The sequence below is a fragment of the Protopterus annectens genome, chromosome 10.part0 (assembly GCF_019279795.1).
Source record: "Protopterus annectens isolate FY-2018-M chromosome 10.part0, PAN1.0, whole genome shotgun sequence".
NCBI classification, from domain to species: domain Eukaryota; kingdom Metazoa; phylum Chordata; order Ceratodontiformes; family Protopteridae; genus Protopterus; species Protopterus annectens.
In genome coordinates, this window is record NC_056744.1 from 1653855018 (window position 1) to 1653875253 (window position 20236).

Sequence of the window (20236 nt, forward strand, 5' to 3'; positions counted from 1 at the left end):
GTGAGAGATGCACTTATATAGCCAAACTGGAAGCAAAGCTCTCTTCACCTACGACTGGACTAGACAGTCAAGAGGAGAAGGTAAACACTTGCACCACACCACACTCAGCACATAGTCCCTCAAAACCTACACCACCAAAACACACATAGAAACACAAAACACACACCTACATTCATGGAGGCTCTCCGTAAAAACCTGCCCAAGCAACAGGGACCTCCAAAGCAGAAACACAAGCAACCTCCACCCCCCAAGCACAACCCAGATGACACATAGCCCACAGACTCAGTGTGCCACTCAACCACAGCTCATAAGGCAAAGCAACGTACTCAACACTCTAGTCATAGGTGACTTTATAGTCAGGCACACTGATGTTCCACTCACCAGGCTAAACAAGGAAAAAGTCAGCTGCCTGTCGGGAGCCATGATCCGCCACATAACGCATGCACTCAGGTCACTCCAAAACAAATACAAATATGACTCTGTCATTGTCCATGTTGGTGTGAATGATCTGAGACGTACCTCCTTGGACTACATGAAAAAGGGACATGGAGGAGCTGTCCGATCTTGTAGCCCAGGTAGGTGTGATCCTAGCCCTGAGTAGCATCCTGCCATCACCCAGAATGATACCACAGTAAAAGGACAAAATGATTGACTTCAACAATTGGCTAAGCTTCTGGTGTCATTATCCAGTATCTGTCTGCCTGGGATGACATGATCGACAAACCATGATACTTTGCCAGAGATGGCCTGCACCTGTCACCCCTAGGATTCTGGATACTGGCTAAGGCCCTAGCCACCCCTATAGTGCTTTTTTTAGGCAAGGTTCAAATGACAAATTCACCACCATAACAGGTACAGGCAAAAAGAATCTGAGGGTATTGCTACTCAATGCTAGAAGTCTAAACCTCAAAATGCACTCACTCGAGACACTCCTTAAAATGGAGAACATCGACATTTGTGCAGTGACAGAGACCTATTTCAAGGCTCCAGAGAGAGTACCTCTGCATTACCAGGCTATAATTCATACCGCACCTTTCGGCCACCTAACCTGGACTGAAACACTAAAGGCAGAGGCGTGTCCATATTCATTAAGGATATCCACACCTCCAGGCTAGTTGCTCAGCATAATGCATCCGAGATTATCCAAGTGCAACTAACTCTGGGCAAGACCGCAATCCAAATTGTAGCTTGCTACAGATCCCCCACCATGCCCCAGGATTCCCACTCCTCATTTCTTGATACACTGGAAAATATTAGGGTACAACCTAACACCCTAATAATGGGCGATTTTAAACTACCCTACCATTAACTGGGAAAACTACGCATGTACCAGCTCTTGTGCTCAACGTTTTCCGGTATCATAAATTCCAATGCCTAGGATCAACTTATCCACACCCCCACCAGGGGCAGCAATATCCTAGACCTGGTTATTACTAACATGGGCAACCGGTGCTCCACACCAGAGGTAAATTCCTCATTGGTCAGAAACAACCACAAGCTAATCATCCTAGATATCCACATCCCTCCCCCACCCCCCCCCCCCCCATTAGGTAAACCATAGTAAAAAATTTCTCGAAAGCCAACTTCACGCTTCTTAAGACAGAAGTGGCAAACTTCACGACACCCATGCTGACTGACAATAGAGGTTTGACTGCTGAATCCTACACAAATGCACTTTATAAGCACTTGCACGAGTGCATGGATTGTGCAATCCCTAACAGAACCAAGATGCTATCATCCAAAAAAAGGAAGCCAATCTGGTGGTCCCCTGCCATAAACAAACTTTACAACAGAAGAAAGAAACTGTTGCAAAAAAGAGTAAAATCCCATGATTGGAGAAACTCCCTGGCCAGCCTCAGTAAGAAGCTGAGATCCCTCATAAAATCCTCCAAAGCTAGTTATGAAAACAAAATCGCCACTGACTCTAAAGACAACCACAAAGCATTCTATAGCTATGTCAAGATTCTCAGTGGCAACACTCAGATCTGCTCTGAGTTGCAGCACAATGGCACTAAGTATACAGAACCAACTGATATTGCCAACATCCTGGCAGATAGGTTCAGTGCTAGCTTTACCCCCCTGTCATCCCCTAAAGGGCCCATCTCTATACCAGAAGAATGCAAAGTTCCTGTAATCACGGCTGCACAGGTAAAAAAACACACACTATCCAAAGCCAAGAACACAGCATCCATGGACCTGACAACATCCCAGGCTGTGTTCTACATGAACTACAGAACAAACTGGCACCCCACCTAAGTACCATGTTCAGTCATAGCCTAACCTCAGGCTATGTGCCCACTGAATGGCGCACAGCAACGGTTATCCCACTCCACAAAGGGGGAGCCACCACAGACCCCGGAAACTACTGCCCCATTAGCCTAATGAGCCTGGTCTGCAATGCTATGGAACGTACCATCATGGAACTTATGAACAATGACATTGGTAATCTCCAAACTCAGGACCCCACTCAGTTCGGGTTTGTAAAAGGCAGATCATGTCTCCTAAACTTGATAGACTTATTTGAAGCAGTCACCAAAGCCGTAGATGAGGGTAAGGTGGTTCACACAGCCTATCTAGATCTCGCCAAGGCTGTTGACACCACCCCCCACTCTGGAATTATAGATAAACTCACTAAACTAGAAAATAACTGGAACAGCAAACTCTCCAAAACCAAAAAAACAACACAGGCTCCGATCTGGCAAGAATAACTCCAAAAAAGTTTAATGTGAAGCGCTTTAGACAGAAGTTTCAAATGAATGATTTTATTTTGCTGACATGAGCTTTTTTAACATAAGAAAAAAAAAGATATATATATATATATATATATATATATATATATATATATATATATATATATATATAATGTAGTTTATTCCTGTTTTTCATAGTTCCTTTGCACATTTCTATAGTCTAGTACTAAAAATTTGTTTTTAAAATTTTCAACATTTTTAGAACACAGATCCTCTAAGGTCTTAGAACACAGTTTACTGTATGTATTTGTACTTTTAGGTATTTGACACCCTCGTCTCGGTTTTATAAAATTCGGGCAAGTCTCATTTCGTTGATTTGAAGTAGACCCATATATTTATACATATTGTACACACACACACACACACACACATATATATATATATATATATATATATATATATATATATATATATATATATATATAAAATATATGGGTCGAATCCCCACTTACTCGAATCCAAAATGTGCGAGATGACATCACCGAACTGACACCACATATTACCGAAATGTTTTACAGGGAAAACAAACAGTTGGCCTTCTGAGTTTGTTTTTTCAGTCCTGTAGAGATTTTCATTATTGTGGTGATATTTTAAGCAATGATTAGGTAGGAAGACTGTGTTTTCTGTTTCTGTGTTGTAAAATGGAGCTAAAATGTCTCCTTCCTAGAAATTTGTGCTGTAAAAATTTTCCCAAATGTGAGGACTGCAATAATGAATATTATGAGGAACATAATAGATTTGTGAGGGGCTTACCTTAAATGTCGATTTTATTTTATTATTTATTTATTTATTTTATTTGTTTGTTGACCTAGTATAGCTTTTTTCAGTAGAGGCTCGGGGAGATAAGGGATATTATATAATATATATAATTATATACTAACTATAAAAACTAAAAATAAGCATAAATATATAATAATAACATAAATAAATATTTTTTGAAAAAAAAAAAAAAGTGGTACAAAAGTGATGGAGTGAACAAAGTAAGTATTGACAAATGACACACATGAAGTAGTATACAAACATGAGAGAGAGAGAGAGAAAAATATAGGAAAAAAGATGAAAAGAAGGGGGGGTGAAAGTCAGCAGTAAGACAAGAAGTAAAGTTAGTCAGGATTAGTACAGGGATTTTTCAAGTAGATACTCGATATATAAAGTGTGTATATATATGTATGTGTAGACAATATGGGTGTATGACCATTTATCACATACTCAGTACATCAAGCTCTTAACTGATCAAGCACAAGTGCTTAAAATGCCTCTAATTGAAATTTTACAAAAAAAAAAACCCTTAAACTATTTTTTTTTTTTGGGGGGGGGGGGCAAGTCCCCATTCATCCCGCTGCATATGCTAACTCTGAGATCTCACTATGTAGGGGAAAAGGGCAAATTCCTTAATCCACACTGTACCCCGATTTTGCACAGTTAACAAAAAATGGTACCTGCATTCGGCTAATTTTTGATCAGCTCTACTGGCCATTTTACCACTCAAATACTAGCACTTTTGCCAAACTGTAAGGCATCTGTCTCTACACACACAGACAACTTTTGAGAGACAAAATGGCATAATGGTTACGGCCTTTGCCTCCCGTGCACAAGGTACAAGGATCAATCCTGACCTCTGACCAATGCCTATTTAGAGTTTGTATGTTCTTCCTGTGTCTCTGTGGGTTCTAAGCACCTCCTTCATCTCAAACTCATCTATGAATGGTACTGTGAGCAGCAACATAGACTCTAGATTGTGCCCTATGGGGGAAGAATTGTACAGACCCACTTTGGCATCCACTGTGGTGTGCAGTATCCTCAAGATAGGAGAACACTTATCACACATATAAATATGGGTATAGGTGATCTGGTCATATCGCCAAATGGCCATGGGTATTTGTCTGTAATAAGTGGGTTGAGGACCTGGCCTACTATGACCTATGCCAGGGAACCAAGCTTACAGGGGAAAGAGTATGTGTGCCCCTGTAGGCTAGTAAATGCATGCTGTAAAGCCCAGCAGCCTTGGAACTGGGCTGGTGTCCATTTGCCCAGCCTGGGTTACCTGGGATACCTCTGTTGAGCAAAAGCTGGATGTAAAACCAATCAACCTGCCAAATATGAACTAAGAATTGCCACACTCAGTATAGGTTCACTGGCAGGATTATGCCTGGAAGTGGATGACAAAGTAGGGAGGAGGTTGGACATCCCAAGTATTGAGGAGAGAGAGACAAGGTGGAAGGAACAGTGCAGCAAGGTCATTTGGGTTGGGATCCAGAGTCTACTACTCAGGAGGAGGACAAGCTAGAAATGGTGTGGGAATTATGATGAGGGTGCGGCCTCAGAAGACAGTGAGGCATGTCATCAGAATTAGTGACCGATTCATGGAAATCAGACTCCAGTGTAAAAATATAGTAGTATTCAAAATCTCAGCCTATGCTTACAGCAAGGTTGTGATAGTGAGGAAAAGAGTGCACTCAGACAGCAGTTGCAGGACCTACTAGATAAAGTAGGATGACAGGAATTGGTGTTGATAGTGGGTGATCTGAATGCATGAAGGACTTTGTCATAGTAAGGAAAGGATATTGGGGTAGAATCGGTGATTGCAGGGTCATCCCCAGTAAAGCAGTCGGCCCACAGCATAAACCATGGGTTGCCACAATCAAATGTAAGTAGTGGTCAGAGAAGGCTGAACACCTGGAAGTTGACTGGATAGAAGGGACAACAGTTCAAGGAATTATTCGGGGCTCTAGCACCTTAGGAAGAAGAGGAAATAGATGGAGCTGAAGAAGGTCAAATCCTCAAAACAGCACATGTAAGGGCTACAGAACAGATATATGGCTGAGTTGGGTATGGAAATAAGGTAAACAAGGAAAACTGGTGGTGGTGGATTTCAGAAGTCCAAGAAGTCATCAAAAGAAAGGAGGAGTGCAGGAAAAAGTGGGAGATAGCCAACCAGTATTCCTTCCTAGCCTGATCTGTCTTTTCTATCAAAGAGGCAAAGAGAGAAGTTGCAAAAGCAAAGAACAGATATCAGAGGCCCTATACCAACTTCTGGAAAGAGACTTAGTTGATGGCACAAGGAAACTGTATCAGATTGCAAGGCAAAGACTGAAGGATAAAGAAGATAGACACCCTTCATAAGGGATGCCAGCAACAACCTGTTCAGTAGTACACAGGAGATCAGAGGCAGATGAAACTAGGACTTTGGGAGCATCTGAGTGAAGAAAATCCATCAAAAGCTGTTCTGTCCCAGACACAGCCTATGATGAAAGAAGAGGAGCTCATCCATCCTTAGAAGAAGTAAGAATAACCCAAAAGGAGTAAGATAAGCACTAAGGAAAATGAGGCCAGCGAAAGCGGCAGGCTCTGATGAGGTCACAGCAGATGTTATCAAGATGTTGGGTGAGATGGGGGAGAAATGGCTCCTGCGGGTACTTATAGCAATGTGGAGAGGTGTATTCCAAATGACTGGAGAATAAGCATGCTAGTGCAGTGTTCAAGGAAAAAGGAGGACATTAAGAACTGTGTGCAGTGGAGAGGTATCAAACTGATATCACATTGCATGCAAGTTCTGGAGAAGGTGATTGATTGATAAACAAATACGCAGAGTTGTAGAAAGTAAGATGGAAAACAAGCAGTTCTCATCCAGATCAGGATGTATAACAACAGACCCAATGTTTGCAGTGAGACAGTTAGTTGAGAAGAAACTAGAGACGAGGAAAGAGTTTGACTGGGCATTCCTACATTTGGAGAAAGCATATGACAAGGTCCCAAGTAAGCTGATTTGGGCAGTACTGTGATGGTTCAAAGTCCAGGAAACATTGGTAGAATTAGTGCAAGCTAGGTACAAGGACCCACTGACTCGTATGAACAGTGTTCTGTCTTACAGAGGAGTTTCCAGCTAGTGGGAGTGGGTGTGCATCAGGGTTCAGCTCTGACCCCACTGCTGCTCATTTTGTATATTACCAAACAAGACAGAGTGAATAGCTCATCAGTGCTGCTGTATGCAGATGACATGGTATTACAGGCAGACTCTGAGCAAGAACGTCAGCAAAGGCTAGGGAAATGGAATGCAAAACTGAAGGAACATGGGATGAAAATAATTACAGTTGTAATGGCAACAAATGGGGATATCAGAACCTGAACATTGAGATGGGTAATATAAAGGAACAGATTAACAGTTTAAAGTCTCTGGGAAGGGTGGTTGAGGACAAGGTAAGTCTAAATGAGGAGGTCAAAGCTAAAATCAGAGAGGCTGCAGCCAACTGGCTCAGAGTGTCAGGAATGGTGCATAACAGAAAAAATGCCAAAGAAGTGAAAAGTAAGGTGCCTAAAACAGAGGTGAGACCAGTACTACTGTATGGTACAGAAACCTGGGCAGTAAAGGCAAAAGAGTTGAGGAAGCTGGAGGTGATGGAGTTGAAGTGCCTGAGACAAGGTGATAGGATGCACACTGTGCGGAAAGACAAAGAAATGAGAACATAAGAGCATAAGCCAAAATAGCTCCATTTGCAGAAAAGGTAAAAAAAGAACAGACTGCAGTGCTTCAGGCACATGAGCAGGAAAGCAGAAGGCAGTCTGGTAAAGAGTATTTGGGACCAGACTGGAAATCAGCAAGAGGAAACAATGAGGTGGCTGGATTGTGTGAGAGGATAGATATATATATATATATATATATATATATATATATATATATATATATATATATCTTACAGTTTAAGAAGTCAGTAGTAATCCTTTACAATTGTATAACATCCTGTAAAACATACCCAATGGACCAGTGTCTTTCTTCTACAATTGTATAACATCCTCTAATACATTCTACTCAATGAATCAAAATTTACTCAGTGAATCAGTGTCATTCCTCTACAGTTGTATAATATCCTCTAATACTTGCTGCTCAGTGACTCAACAAATCAATATGTTTCTTACACAATTATGTAACCTGCTCTAAGTCATGCTAATCGTAGAATTAGTGTTTTTTTTCCACATTTGTATAATGTCCTCCAATACATACTACTCAACAAACAGAGGATGTTACACACCTGTAGAGGAAAGACGTGTAATATGCTGCTTACTGACGCAATAAATCAGTGTCTTTCCTCTGATACATGGTACCCTGTGACTTAACAAATCAATATGTTTCTTACACAATTATATATGCTCTTCTAATATATGCTAATCGTAGAATCAGTCTTTCCTCAACAGTTAAATAACATTGTCTAATACATGCTACTCAATGAATTGGTATTTTTTCTACAGTTGTGTAACATCCTCTAATATACTGCTTAGTGATTCAGTGAATCAATATCTTTCCTCTACAATAATATCCTCTAATGCATGCTTCTCAGTGAATCAGTGTCTTGCTTGCAATCAATAGCTAAAGAATTCTGTGTTAACCTGAATGTTTGATAGGCAGCAAGCTTGTAGCACATCATTCATTATGCTAATTCCCAGTACAAAGCGCTAATTTCATTATGCTAATTCCCAGTACAAAGCACTAATTACCCATCACACTACTCACTACTTTCCATTACTGCTTAAATGGTCTTCAGTTACACTTTCTTCATTCTAGTATGCCTTTTTAATTCACTGACTATTTGATTTTTTTTTCCTAGAAAGCTATTACATCACTGTATTTTTCTTACAGGTTGGAGGGGACAAAACAAAGCTGCTATATGCATGCAATGTGACATAATAGGCAGATTTTAAGCAAGAACTTCAGCAAAGGATTGTGGGTAGGAATGCAAGGCTGAAGACACTTGAGATGAAACTGATTACAGATAACACAGTTGTAATGGTAGCAAATGGGGAAAATCAGCAGAACTAAGAAGTTGTAATGGCAGCAAATGGGGAAATCAGCAGAACTAAGGATTGTTACAGTAGGGAAGATAATGGAGCAGGTTAACAACTTCAGGTATCTGGGAGGGGTTGTTGAAAAAGGAAGTGTGAATGAAAATGTCAAAACTAGAATCACAGGGGCAGCCTGCAGCCAACAGACACAGAGTGTCAGGGGTAGTGTGTGACAGACGAATGCCCACGAATCTGAAAAGTAAGGTGTATAAAACAGTGGTATGACCAGTACTACTGTATGGCGCAGAAATCTGGGCAGTAAAGGCAGAGCAATTGAGGACGTTAAAGGTGATGGAGATGGAGTGCCTTAGACGGGTGGTAGGATGCACACCATGGGACAGACTAAGACATAAGAGTATTAGCCAAAGGAGCTCCAACTGCAAAAAACTTCAGAAAGAACAGATTACTGTGGTTCCGACGTGCAGAAAAGTCGAAGACAATCTGTTGAAGAAGATTTGGGACAGACTAGAAGAAGGGAACAAGAAAAGAGGGCATCCAGCAAAGAGAAGAATGGATTGTGTGAGTTAGGATCTGCAACAGTAGAGTTAGGCGTGAGTGTAGAAGAAGGTAGGAGAGCGGCACTGAATAGAGACCGATGTGACATTTGTAACCCGATGTAGAAAATGGGGGAGGGGGATTGGTGATGATGATGATGATTGTTTTCCTGCTGCTTGTAGTTTTATATTTCTGTGTAACCAGTAATGTGCAAGTTTTGATTCTCATAGCATACCTCTCAAACCTGCAAACATTGAAAATAGGAACAAAGACCCTTGAAAAGTAGGACTATCCAACTAAAAAAATGGGACCTCTGATTAGCATAAAATTTGGATATTAAATAGCACATAACATTTCCCACTTCCAGAAAGAATGTGGGGAAACTAATTGGAAACACAAGTTTAAAAAATTAGAGAGTAAAAGAATTATGTAAAAATATAAGTACATTATCAATACAGTTTATTGACTTGAATGAATGGTATCACAAAATTCTGCTGCATAAGGCCGTTTATTTTTGCTTCAGAAAGGGAGGTGTCAGATGTGTATCTTTAAGTTATTATTGCCACTAGTTTGTAGGTCATGTGGTGTGATTTTCTGTGCAGTATACAGTCACATGTGATGGAGAGGGTTCATAAAATAAAGGGGTAAATCAAGCCTGAAAATAGTGACATATCTCCAAAATAGGGACATCCTAAATCAGGCCTGAAAGTAAGAATATCCCTCCAAGATAGGGACAATTGACAGATCTGTCTCTCAGCCTTCATCTATCTATTTTGTGACCTTGAGCAAGCCACCTAGCCAGATATTGCTTTGGGACAATTGGAAATTTAGGCTAGGCATCTTAATGGTGCTACAGACTGCTTGCCTAGTAACCTCCTATGGACCTCTGACTGTAAATTTGTTTTATTTAATCTGCTACAAAACAGCAGCGTTGACTGTATACAACAGATTACCTTACTGCTTACACTTTTATTACTCTTGCATATCAGATGAATTCAGATGCCAGTCATGTTATCCAGTCTCTCATGTTGTAAAGCTGTCCGTTAAAAGCTCATCCCTTGTGAAAACGTCTGCCAAAATACCAACAACAACCTAACTGTGCAGTAATGGCCTCAATCTTACTTTCTCCTCTTCCTGCAGCTTTCAAGCCATAATTATGCAGCAGTAAACCTCACTAAATAACAAATTTGATCATTTCACTCAGAAACTTATAAATGTCTTTTCAGAGAAGTACCCTGTTGGTTGACTACTGCTAGGGCCTGCATGCCGGTGTTGAACCAAAAATGTAAAATACTATTAGGACACATCTTTATACCTACCCACATGGTTATAACAGCACTAAAAACAATGCTGATGGTTCTAATTATAGTTTGGGATATTGAACCCAGCCATCCCCCCTCCTGGTAATATAGTTTCAAAACACAAGAACCTAAGGCTAGCAATTTCCACTATAAGTAACATATACGGTAAATAAAACTCTGTAGAAACTAGCCTTTAGACAAACAAGACATGTTATGCAAGCGTAAGAGACTTCCTGATGAAACTAGGCAACTCGTTTCTTCCTTGCAAAGTCTATAAGGAAGCAGTTTTATCATGCTTGTGGCAAATCCTATTCCAGCCACTCTAACTTCACTGTCTAAAAGTGTCACAAAACAACAAGCTTTAATGATTGAACATGAAAATTTCATATAAAATGTTTCAAAAAAACTTTTCAAAAACAAACTTCACGTTATTTAAGACTGAGGTGGAAAGTTTCAAAGCCCCCATGCTAAAGGATAACATTGTCCAAGCTGCAAAATCCTTTACTAATGCATTCTACAGGCACCTACAAGAATGCATGGATCATTTATCCCAAGCAAAACCAAGACTCACTCCTCCAAGAAAAGGAAACCAGTCTGGTGGACTCCTGCCATAAACAAGCTATACAATAGAAGGAGGAAACTAGTACAGAAAAGAACAAATCCCAAGAAGGGAAGACATCCCTGATCAGTATCAGCAAGAAACTACAATACCTCATAAAATCATCCAAGGCGAGTTTTGAATGAAAAATTGCCAAGGACTCCAAAGATAACCACAAGGCATTCTTTAGCTATGTCAAGAATCTAAGTGGCAATGCTCAGATCTGCTTGGAGTTAGTGCAGAATGTTACAAAATACACTGAATCGACCGATATTGCCAACATCCTGGCAGACAAGTTCAGCGCAAACTTCACCCCCCTCTCGCCCCCATAAGGGCCCATAACCATACCAGAAGAATGTAGAGCTCCTGAAATCACAGGCACTCAGTAAGATGGCCCTCTCCAAAGCCAAAAACACAGCATCAATGGAACCAGATGGAGTCCCAGGCTGCATCCTACATGAGCTCAAAGACGAACTAACCCCTTACCTAAACACACTGTTCAAACACAGCCTCTCCACAGGTTACGTACCCATAGAGTGGTGCACAGCAACAGTTATTCTGCTCCACAAAGGTGGAGCCACAGCAGACCCCAGGAACTATCGCCCTATAAGCCTGACTAGCTTGGTCTGCAAGGCTATGGAGCGCATCATCATGGAACTCATTAACAGAGACAGTGGGAACCTCCAAACACTGGACCCTACCCATTTTGGCTTTAAGGGCAGATCATGCCTCCTAAACCTCGTGGACTTCTTTGAGACAGTTACCAAGGCTATAAATGAGGGAAAGGTGGTATACACAGCCTCCCTATACCTCGCAAAGGCCTTTGACACCATTCCCCAATTCTGATATTATAGACAAGCTCACCAGCCTGAACATAAACCCCTACGTCACAAGATGGGTTGCCAACTGGCTCACAGACAGAACCCACATGGTAAGAGTTGTGGGAGCTAGGTCTGACTGTAAACCAGTTACAAGTGGCGTTCCCCAGGGCTCAGTCCAAGGATCCCTCCTATTCGGCATATACTTCAGAGGTACAGGCAAGCACAGGAGGACTATGGCTGACCAAGTTCACAGGGCTATAATTGACTCTCCGGCTGACCTAGAAATCCTCCAAAAGGGTCTCGCTGAGACGGACACCTAGTGTCAAAATCATGGCCTCAAGCTAAATGCCAAAAAGTGCATAGTCATCCCCTTTGGAAAAAACAAAGTACTCACAAACTACCACATAGGTGGTAATCCCCTAAATACGGAAGATGTAATAAGGGATCTGGGGACCCAAGTAGATAGTAAACTCTCCTTTGATAATCACATTGCCAAAGTGGTTAGAAAATCCTTCTTTGTGGCGCACCTTATCACAAAAGGGTTTGCATCCAGATCAAAAGAGGTAATTGTGCCCCTCTACTCGTCGCTCATCAGACCCATCATAGAGTACAACGCCCCATTTAGGATGTATCTTACAATACACCTGCAACAGCTGGAAAGACCACAGAAGTACCTCACCAAGAGGATCACTGGCCTCAAACAGATGCCCTATGCAGCTCGACTGAAGAAACTCCAGCTGTACTCTGTTGCATACCATCTACTCAGAGGTGATCTCTGCCTGACATACAAGGCCATGTCCAACCAAGAACTGATCGACATGCTACACCTAAAGAAAAGCTTATCCCCTCAAGCCACACGCTCTAGGAATCGAAACCTCGCCACAACAATAAATAGGACGTGCTGGAGGGATAGATTCCTGTCACAGAGACTTCCCATGCTTTGGAACAAGATTCCAGTCTACCTTAGGCAGAGCTCCTCGCTAACCCTCTTCAAGAGAAACCTTGACGAGTGGATGGGAAACAGAAAGTTTACCCCAGGGATCACTTCAGTGGCTCTACTGGACAAAGGCACAGGGAACTAATCTAAGAGGGCGGCGAAAGCCAACGCATTCTGGCTAGGCTTACAAATGCCTTCGGGCAGATAGGTTCATAGCTATCTGTCCACTGCAGTAGCCAGAAACGGTGTTGCAATGAATGTTCTGCTCTCTAGATTAGAATATGGTTTTCCAATTATTGTACTCTTCTCTGCTTAAAAATATGGCCATAAGACAGTCTGCTAAGAGTAAAGTACTCATTAACTTAGCAGACAGAGAACACCTCTGTAATGTTTAATGTTAAATCCCAAAAACAAGTGGCTTCTAGTATCTTCTCATTCTGCCCTTCTTCCCAGTGCTCTTAATTTCAAAATTCTCTTTGCAGAATCTCCTGCCCTCTCCACAACAGACAAAAATGGCTGTCCTCTTCACAACAGACAGCATTAGAAGTCTGTCATACTCCCTCAGAAATACTGACAACATTCAGTTGGTAAGGCCATCCTTTATGCTGTCTAACTGTGACTGACTGGGCATTTTCCAAAATTGTACCAGATAGCTGGAACAACATTCCTGAAATTATCAGAAACATTCAAAATCTTAAGCAGTTCAGAAAGTCCTGAAATTCTTATCTCATTAATGGAAACAGTGCTTTGGGAGCACCAGTTGACCATACCTTAGCAGTACTCCTCAAACATTCCTTATGTTTAGAAATATTTTTGCTGCATATGGTGCCCACGAGCTATTAACATGGGGGTAGGATGTCTTCATCTTTTGGATACAACTTTACTATTTCCAAAACATATTTTTTGATGCACTACCCGAGCTCAGCAGCATTCAAAATGTTTCATTTTCTTATGGCAATCTCATGATATCTTCTTATGCATTATGCCTGCCTAATTTTGCTTATGTTGCTTAGTAATAGATGATTTCAAAGACATAATGCCCATAGAAAATTAAACTCATCTATATGTCATCCGCTTGTGTTACTTTATTGCAATCTACTTTTCACAAAATCTATACCAATGTGATGCATTATAATAGTATTCTTATATTTTGTTTTTTCAGCATGGTTTAATGTGTACACACTGTGTTGTGTTTTTCTGTATACTCCAGACATCTTTCTTAACTGTTCAGATTTTCACAAAATGTCCAGATTTGTGTTCCTCATAAAATTTGAGGTTTTTCTAGCAAACTACTGAGGGTTGAACTTCTTAAATAATGGCATACATTAGAGTTTCAGACTTCACCTCCTTCGGAAAATAAATACCAACACAAATCTTGTTATTCTAGCAATTTTCTAAGTTTGCAAAAGCAATACGTAAGATATGCCCCTATTTTGGGCCTTTGTCCCCTGTTATGTTATGCTTTGTCCGGATTTCTTCAGCTAAGATGTTGAGAGGTATGACCGAGGTTAGGGCTTAAAATGGTCCTCAGACCAGTCCACCTACATTTTTAATAATGACAAAAAAGATAACAAAACACAAAATGAGCGAGTAAGTAAATGCATGCTTGCACATTCAACTTACAGTTCATCATTGTCCTCGTCAATAAAACTCCTCACTAGCTCTAAAAGTGTATGTCCCCTCCCCCAAATACTGTGATCCCTGTCCTTTATAGCCACTTTTTCGGCCTTGTGAGAATTTACCTTAAAGGAGAACAACAGGATTCTATTATTAAATGCTCAAGTTCTCTGTTCTTTTTCTCCCTGTTTACAGTCCCTGCTATAACATCATGATATATAGGAAGGACTGTTGGCACAATGTGCTTCTACCCTATGATAGCATGCATCCCAGGCATATGTTTGATAATATAACTAAGGGACAGTTTTACAGAACATCTATGCTATGCACAAACGAAATGGGTTTTAAACAGAAGTCAGTAGAGTTAAACATGAGAGAGGCTACAAGGATGATAAAATAAACTTAGCCTATCAAGAATGTACTAATAAAAAACGAACTAAGGCTAAACCTTGGTTTTCTGATGATATAACTGATTACCAGAATAATACAGGGAGTTTGAAACAGCCTTTAAAGAGTAACTTTGAAGTATAGTAACAACATAGGAGGTATTTGTGATATTGTCAGTAAAAACTGGGGTATATTACACAGAGATGATGGATTAAAAGAAATTATAACTCACAAACCACTGTACTGTTTTAAATGAAACAAAAACTTAAAAGATCTGCTAATAATGAGAGATCTAGGGGATGTACCAATAATATCACACGTCAGGGAACTTACCCATGTCAACATTGCAAAGCCTGTAAATATATTAGGAAGAACAATTTTCTTTATTCATAGAAGGTGAAGAAAGTAATAACAAAATTCGAACCACCACGCTGTAAAACACCAATTTATTAAGACAATACTTTCGGGTGAGTACTTCACCCGAAAGCATTTACCATGAGTTTCATAATAAATTGGTGTTTTACAGCATGGTGGTTCGAATTTTTATTACTTTCTTCACCTGCTATGAATAAACAACATTACAGCATTTAAAATATTTTAAATCGACTGTTTCTCTCCACTAGGACAGTATCTTATTGTACTGTGATGGTTTCACTTTCATAACATTTTTATCCCACCCTGGAAAAGCTTGCTGCAGTCTCCAATTCATTAATGTCATCAAGACCACTGAATACAGGAAGTTTTCTGGCCAGTTCCCACCCCAAACCAACATCACCACGACCATCCTAAAAACCCACTCATGCTGTGATGTCACAGCTCCCTGGTCCTTCCCCTACCCATACAGAAAGTAAAGGCTAGAACAAGGAAACAGCATATGAGTCAAGTCTCCTGCTGTGAAGCAACAGTAAAAAAGCACTTTGAAAGTCTGTTCTGCGTTATTTGCACTATTTGTGTTTTAAGTAGGCATTCAACGGCATGAAATGTTACTTAAAACTAATTGACTGAAAGACAGCAGTCTATGCATGTAAAGTCAATGCGGTGACTGGAGCTTTAGGAAGCAAGAGGCTTGCATGATGAAATGTTTTTACAGACAAGCACTGCATTGTGGGATACCTATAGGCAGACTAAACAATTAGAATTACTTTAAGATGCAAGATCAGTTGCGGTCAGACTCAGAAATCCCATATAAAAATATTTAAAAAACCTGTAAATAGTCCCAGAGCGGTGTTAAAATGTGGGAAACGCCAAACCATGATGAAATAAACATGTTTTTTGAGTATGTGGGTGCAGTTCTCCTTTAAAAGTTTCTGCTTGCCAATATTGAGCAATGCAATAGCTAAACTGTCCATGAGGCAAATTATTGCATATTCCGGCAGACATACCTCCCTTCATGTGAAATGCCATTTAGAAAGGTTCCTCATACAGTCCGGTGTCATGATTTGAGTGCTGATTGTATGTCCTGTTGTCTTTACTGACCGCTGTCTCATAAATGTCACATTGTCACAAACATTTTGAATATCTGGAACCACAATAACCTGCTGCATAGCAGGCAACTTGAAATACTTCATAAAAGTAACATTGGTAAATGACAGACCAGTTGTATTTCAGCCAGACTGTAACATTGTTTTTCCCATATTGGTTAAAATGTTCTCCCACTATAGGATAAGCAATATCCAATGCAACAAGGTAGATTACAAGCAGAGCCATCTCTCTGGTTAGCTAATGACCTACAAAAACACTTTGCCTACTTCTATGAATAGGTCAAGGAAGCAAATCGGATCCCTGACTGAAGCTTCCTCAAAAGCAGATGTAGGAAATTCAAAGCTAGTTTCCTAAAACTAATGCAAGTGTAATCATTAGGAGGTCTTAAAGGGTACCACATTTGTATTATAGTGATGCTCCATGTTCATAGGTGTGTACTAGGCTAATGGCCCTAAAGCCTAGCCCAAAAAAGTTGCCCACTTGCTACTTCAAATGAGAGTGGTCTTTACTGGAAAGCATTAGATTGTTGTAAGTGCTGAGAACACATTTTATTCACAAAGCTGTACATATTACATAATTCTCAACTGTTGTGCGTATAACCATACAAGGATTGGTACTAATTTTGTACTGCTCACTAACCAAATACCATGCGCTTCTTTGTGTATAAATTTATTTTGTTCTGTAACCAGCTTTTGCTGAAAGAGGAGGGGTGCTTCTGCAGTCCTATCTGATTATGAACCAAGTAGAAAAATAACAGTAAATGAAAATTGATTATGGTGAAAATAATGCATATTATATGTTGCATGTAACACAACAAAAGTTGAAAACACTGTTCTTTCCCAGGTACCAGGAACCTTTGAGGATGTTGTTGTCACTTTCTCAGAAGAGGAGTGGAAGACATTAAAAAAACAAGATAAAGAGCTTTACAGAGAAGTGATGGTAAATAACTATGAGACCATGGTTTCAGTAGGTAAGTACAGTCCATTTTAGGAAGTTAAGGCTTTATTCTAAGGGTTATTAGTTCACTGCAATGCTGTGTCAGGATAATTCAGAAATGCACACTTTGTATTTGGTTGACGGGGGATTAATCGTCATAGTTTCTCATTTCAAGTGTTTGTGACAGCACGAACCCTCTCTTTCTCTCTGTCTCAGTTCTAAATTGTCTTGCCTGTTCATTCCTCCCTTTCTTGTTTATGATTGTACCTTTTAAGCATTAAATCTTCTCATGCTCTGTTTCTTATTTTGCTATGGGTAGTCACCACAATTTGAATTAAGGTTCTGCTCCATTTCTTTTCTTTCACAGTTTAAAATCTTCTCATCTTTATACCTGAATTGTCCATCTGTTTTTGTTTGCATGAAGCAGCTGCCCTTTTAAGATTTCCTCTTCAGGTAGCTTGTCTCACCTTTCCTCCTCCTCTGTCCCAGTTCATTAGTATCTTTTCATGGTAGAATAGCCCTTTACATGTTTCTAAATTAATGTATATCAGCAGGATATTAGCTATGTCTCACTTTTTCAGTCCTGAAATTCCCAAGTTTATTTGCTGTCTGATTTCTTCACAAAGGCTGGTTATGCAAAACCTGCACTAGGTTCCTAACTAGTCATCCTTGCCTGTGGAATAAGTTGCTACGTTGTATACCTTTAAGGCTAGTCTTCACTATTGGATGTGTGGACACAGTTACACCCAGTGGAGATGGTAGGAAGTTTTTATTGTGTCAATGTAAAGGTGTATGGCCATGCATGTTATGGTTGCTGTGATCACTTGCATAGTATTGCTGCTGTTTTCGTAATTAAGACATCTGTGCTCTGTTTATTTTTGTTTTAATGTTATCTGCTTGTTAACCAGGTAAGTAAACTCACTTGGGTAGAGATATCCCTTTTCAGGAGCAACCCAGGGGCCACTGTCTGGTTAAATGACTTGCTCAAAGTCACATTTTGCATTTTACATTTAGGTTTTGGCCTCATCAAATGAATTGCACAAACTCACACAGTATGGAATAGGGGAATCTGATAACCAAACACAGGTCTGAAAGATTCTGCACATTTACAGCCTTTTAAATTCAAATACTAATCTATATTTTCACATTTACATCTGCCCTACCTTTAGCCACTCCCTTTATGTATATAATATATATATATATATATATATATATATATATATATATATATATATGTATATATATACATATAAAATTACTCCCAATAAGCCATACGGCTTATGTTGTGTAAAATGTACAGTTGCATGCAGCTCCACCCTCTCCATTTTGCTAAGGGTCCCCTTGCTGTGGTTTGCTGCATGTCACTAACTGCAGCTGCCGTTTGGTCACATTGTACTACCCTTGAGATGGTTATTACATTTTTATGACTAGCTTTTGGACTTTTTTCTTGTAGCATTTTCAGATGTAAACTGACTGCAGAAGATGGCAATAATGTAATTGCACAGAATTGCATTTATATTGTTGACAAAACTTGAATGGGAAAATTGTTAGACTTCTGAATGAATATGGCATGAAGCTGTTATTTATAATTTTATTAAAATGGTTAAACAGAATGCAGCTGTCAAGTGACAAGACACAGGAGTGAATAATTTAATAACACATCGCTTGAGTGTTGAGTTGTCCTCCTGCAGAACAAATTCAAGAAGTGACTGGAGTCAGACTTCATTTATACTATAATGAATGTTCCCTGAGGTGTATGTTAAAATGTACAGCTATCTGTGTTGTTTTTATAGGCCATAGCTAGCTTCTGTGATTTGCATGTCACATAGCACAGCTTCTAGAGAAGTCTCAGTTTGAAAATATACCTCCGTGAGGTTGGACCACATATCAGTTGGAAATTATATATATATATATATATATATCTATGAGACACTGTTGTTTTCTGGCTAACTGGCCATCCAGGTACTTCATGGTGTCAGAAATGAAGAAATACAGCTGCATAAGTAAATACAATGTTTGATTTCATGCTTTTGTGATTGAAAATATAGAAGCATTCTCAATAAAAGTATGCTCCACCTGTGCCCCTAGAATTCAGTAGCTCAAAAGAAATTTTGCAGAAAACTGGAACTACGCCTCTGACAGTGTATGTGACTTTAGACTAGAGCAGTGATCAGGACACACTGTGAAATATGTAGTATACTAGTTACAGATAAACATGCATTAAATTATTGTATGACTAAGCCACTTGTATCAAGTAGTCACTAATCAAAATGATGTAAGGACATGGCTTATAAAAGGAAATCATCCAGTTGCCTTTGACTCGTGTGCTTATAGATGCACAAACTAAATATACTCGGATAGAAAAGGAACTAATAACCGTGACATACAGAGTTACCAAATTGCATATGTTTAAGTTTAAGAGGCCCTGGTATGTACGAATCACAAACCTTTGCAAGGTGTATGTGGAAAGTCACCTCCAAGGTTGTAGAAGATGTTACTCAACCTACCCAAGTGTGACCTGTAAGTAAAATTTAGAGCAAGTGAGGAGCTCCATACAGCTGGTATTGAGTTGAGTATATTTACCACAGAATCAGGAACTCTTGGAAAAGGAATTGGAGATCTTTGGGTGATTCTGTATTTATCGTAGCATAACAGAAAGTAAACAAACTACAAAATTCCACATCTGGCAACAGTAATGTGCCAGGCAGGAGCTCTAATGTTTTGGTCAAGAATGTTGAATGAAATAGCACATATTTTACTGACCGTTTCTGCAGTGCATACCCTAACGGCAGTGCAACAAAAAGATATATGCTATCTAAAAGACGCCGTGGTCATACTGGTAATGTTGAGACTTCATGTGTGCAGTTAGTGGCCACTGTCTATTTTCCAATTCGAAGAAGTCGTGCATCTCAAATGTATGGATTGTTATTAGTCTACAACCCCGTAATAATAAAGCTGATGTAAAAGAGATTTGTGCATTAAAATCTACGTTTCTGAGCCATTAAGTACCTGATGCTGGTATACCTGACAGTGATCCATAATACAACAGTTATGAATTCTGAAGATTTGTGCATGAT

The 20236-nt window shown here is 39.8% G+C and overlaps 1 protein-coding gene across 1 annotated transcript in view; it reads left to right on the forward strand.

Annotated features, from left to right (window-relative positions):
* Window positions 1-20236, forward strand: part of LOC122814374 (zinc finger protein 480-like) — a 188202-nt gene that overhangs the window by 47532 nt on the left and 120434 nt on the right. The window contains exon 4 of the mRNA XM_044086958.1: window positions 17067-17193. Within this exon, the coding sequence (XP_043942893.1) occupies window positions 17067-17193 (127 nt within the window). The remainder of the gene's footprint in view (window positions 1-17066; window positions 17194-20236) is intronic.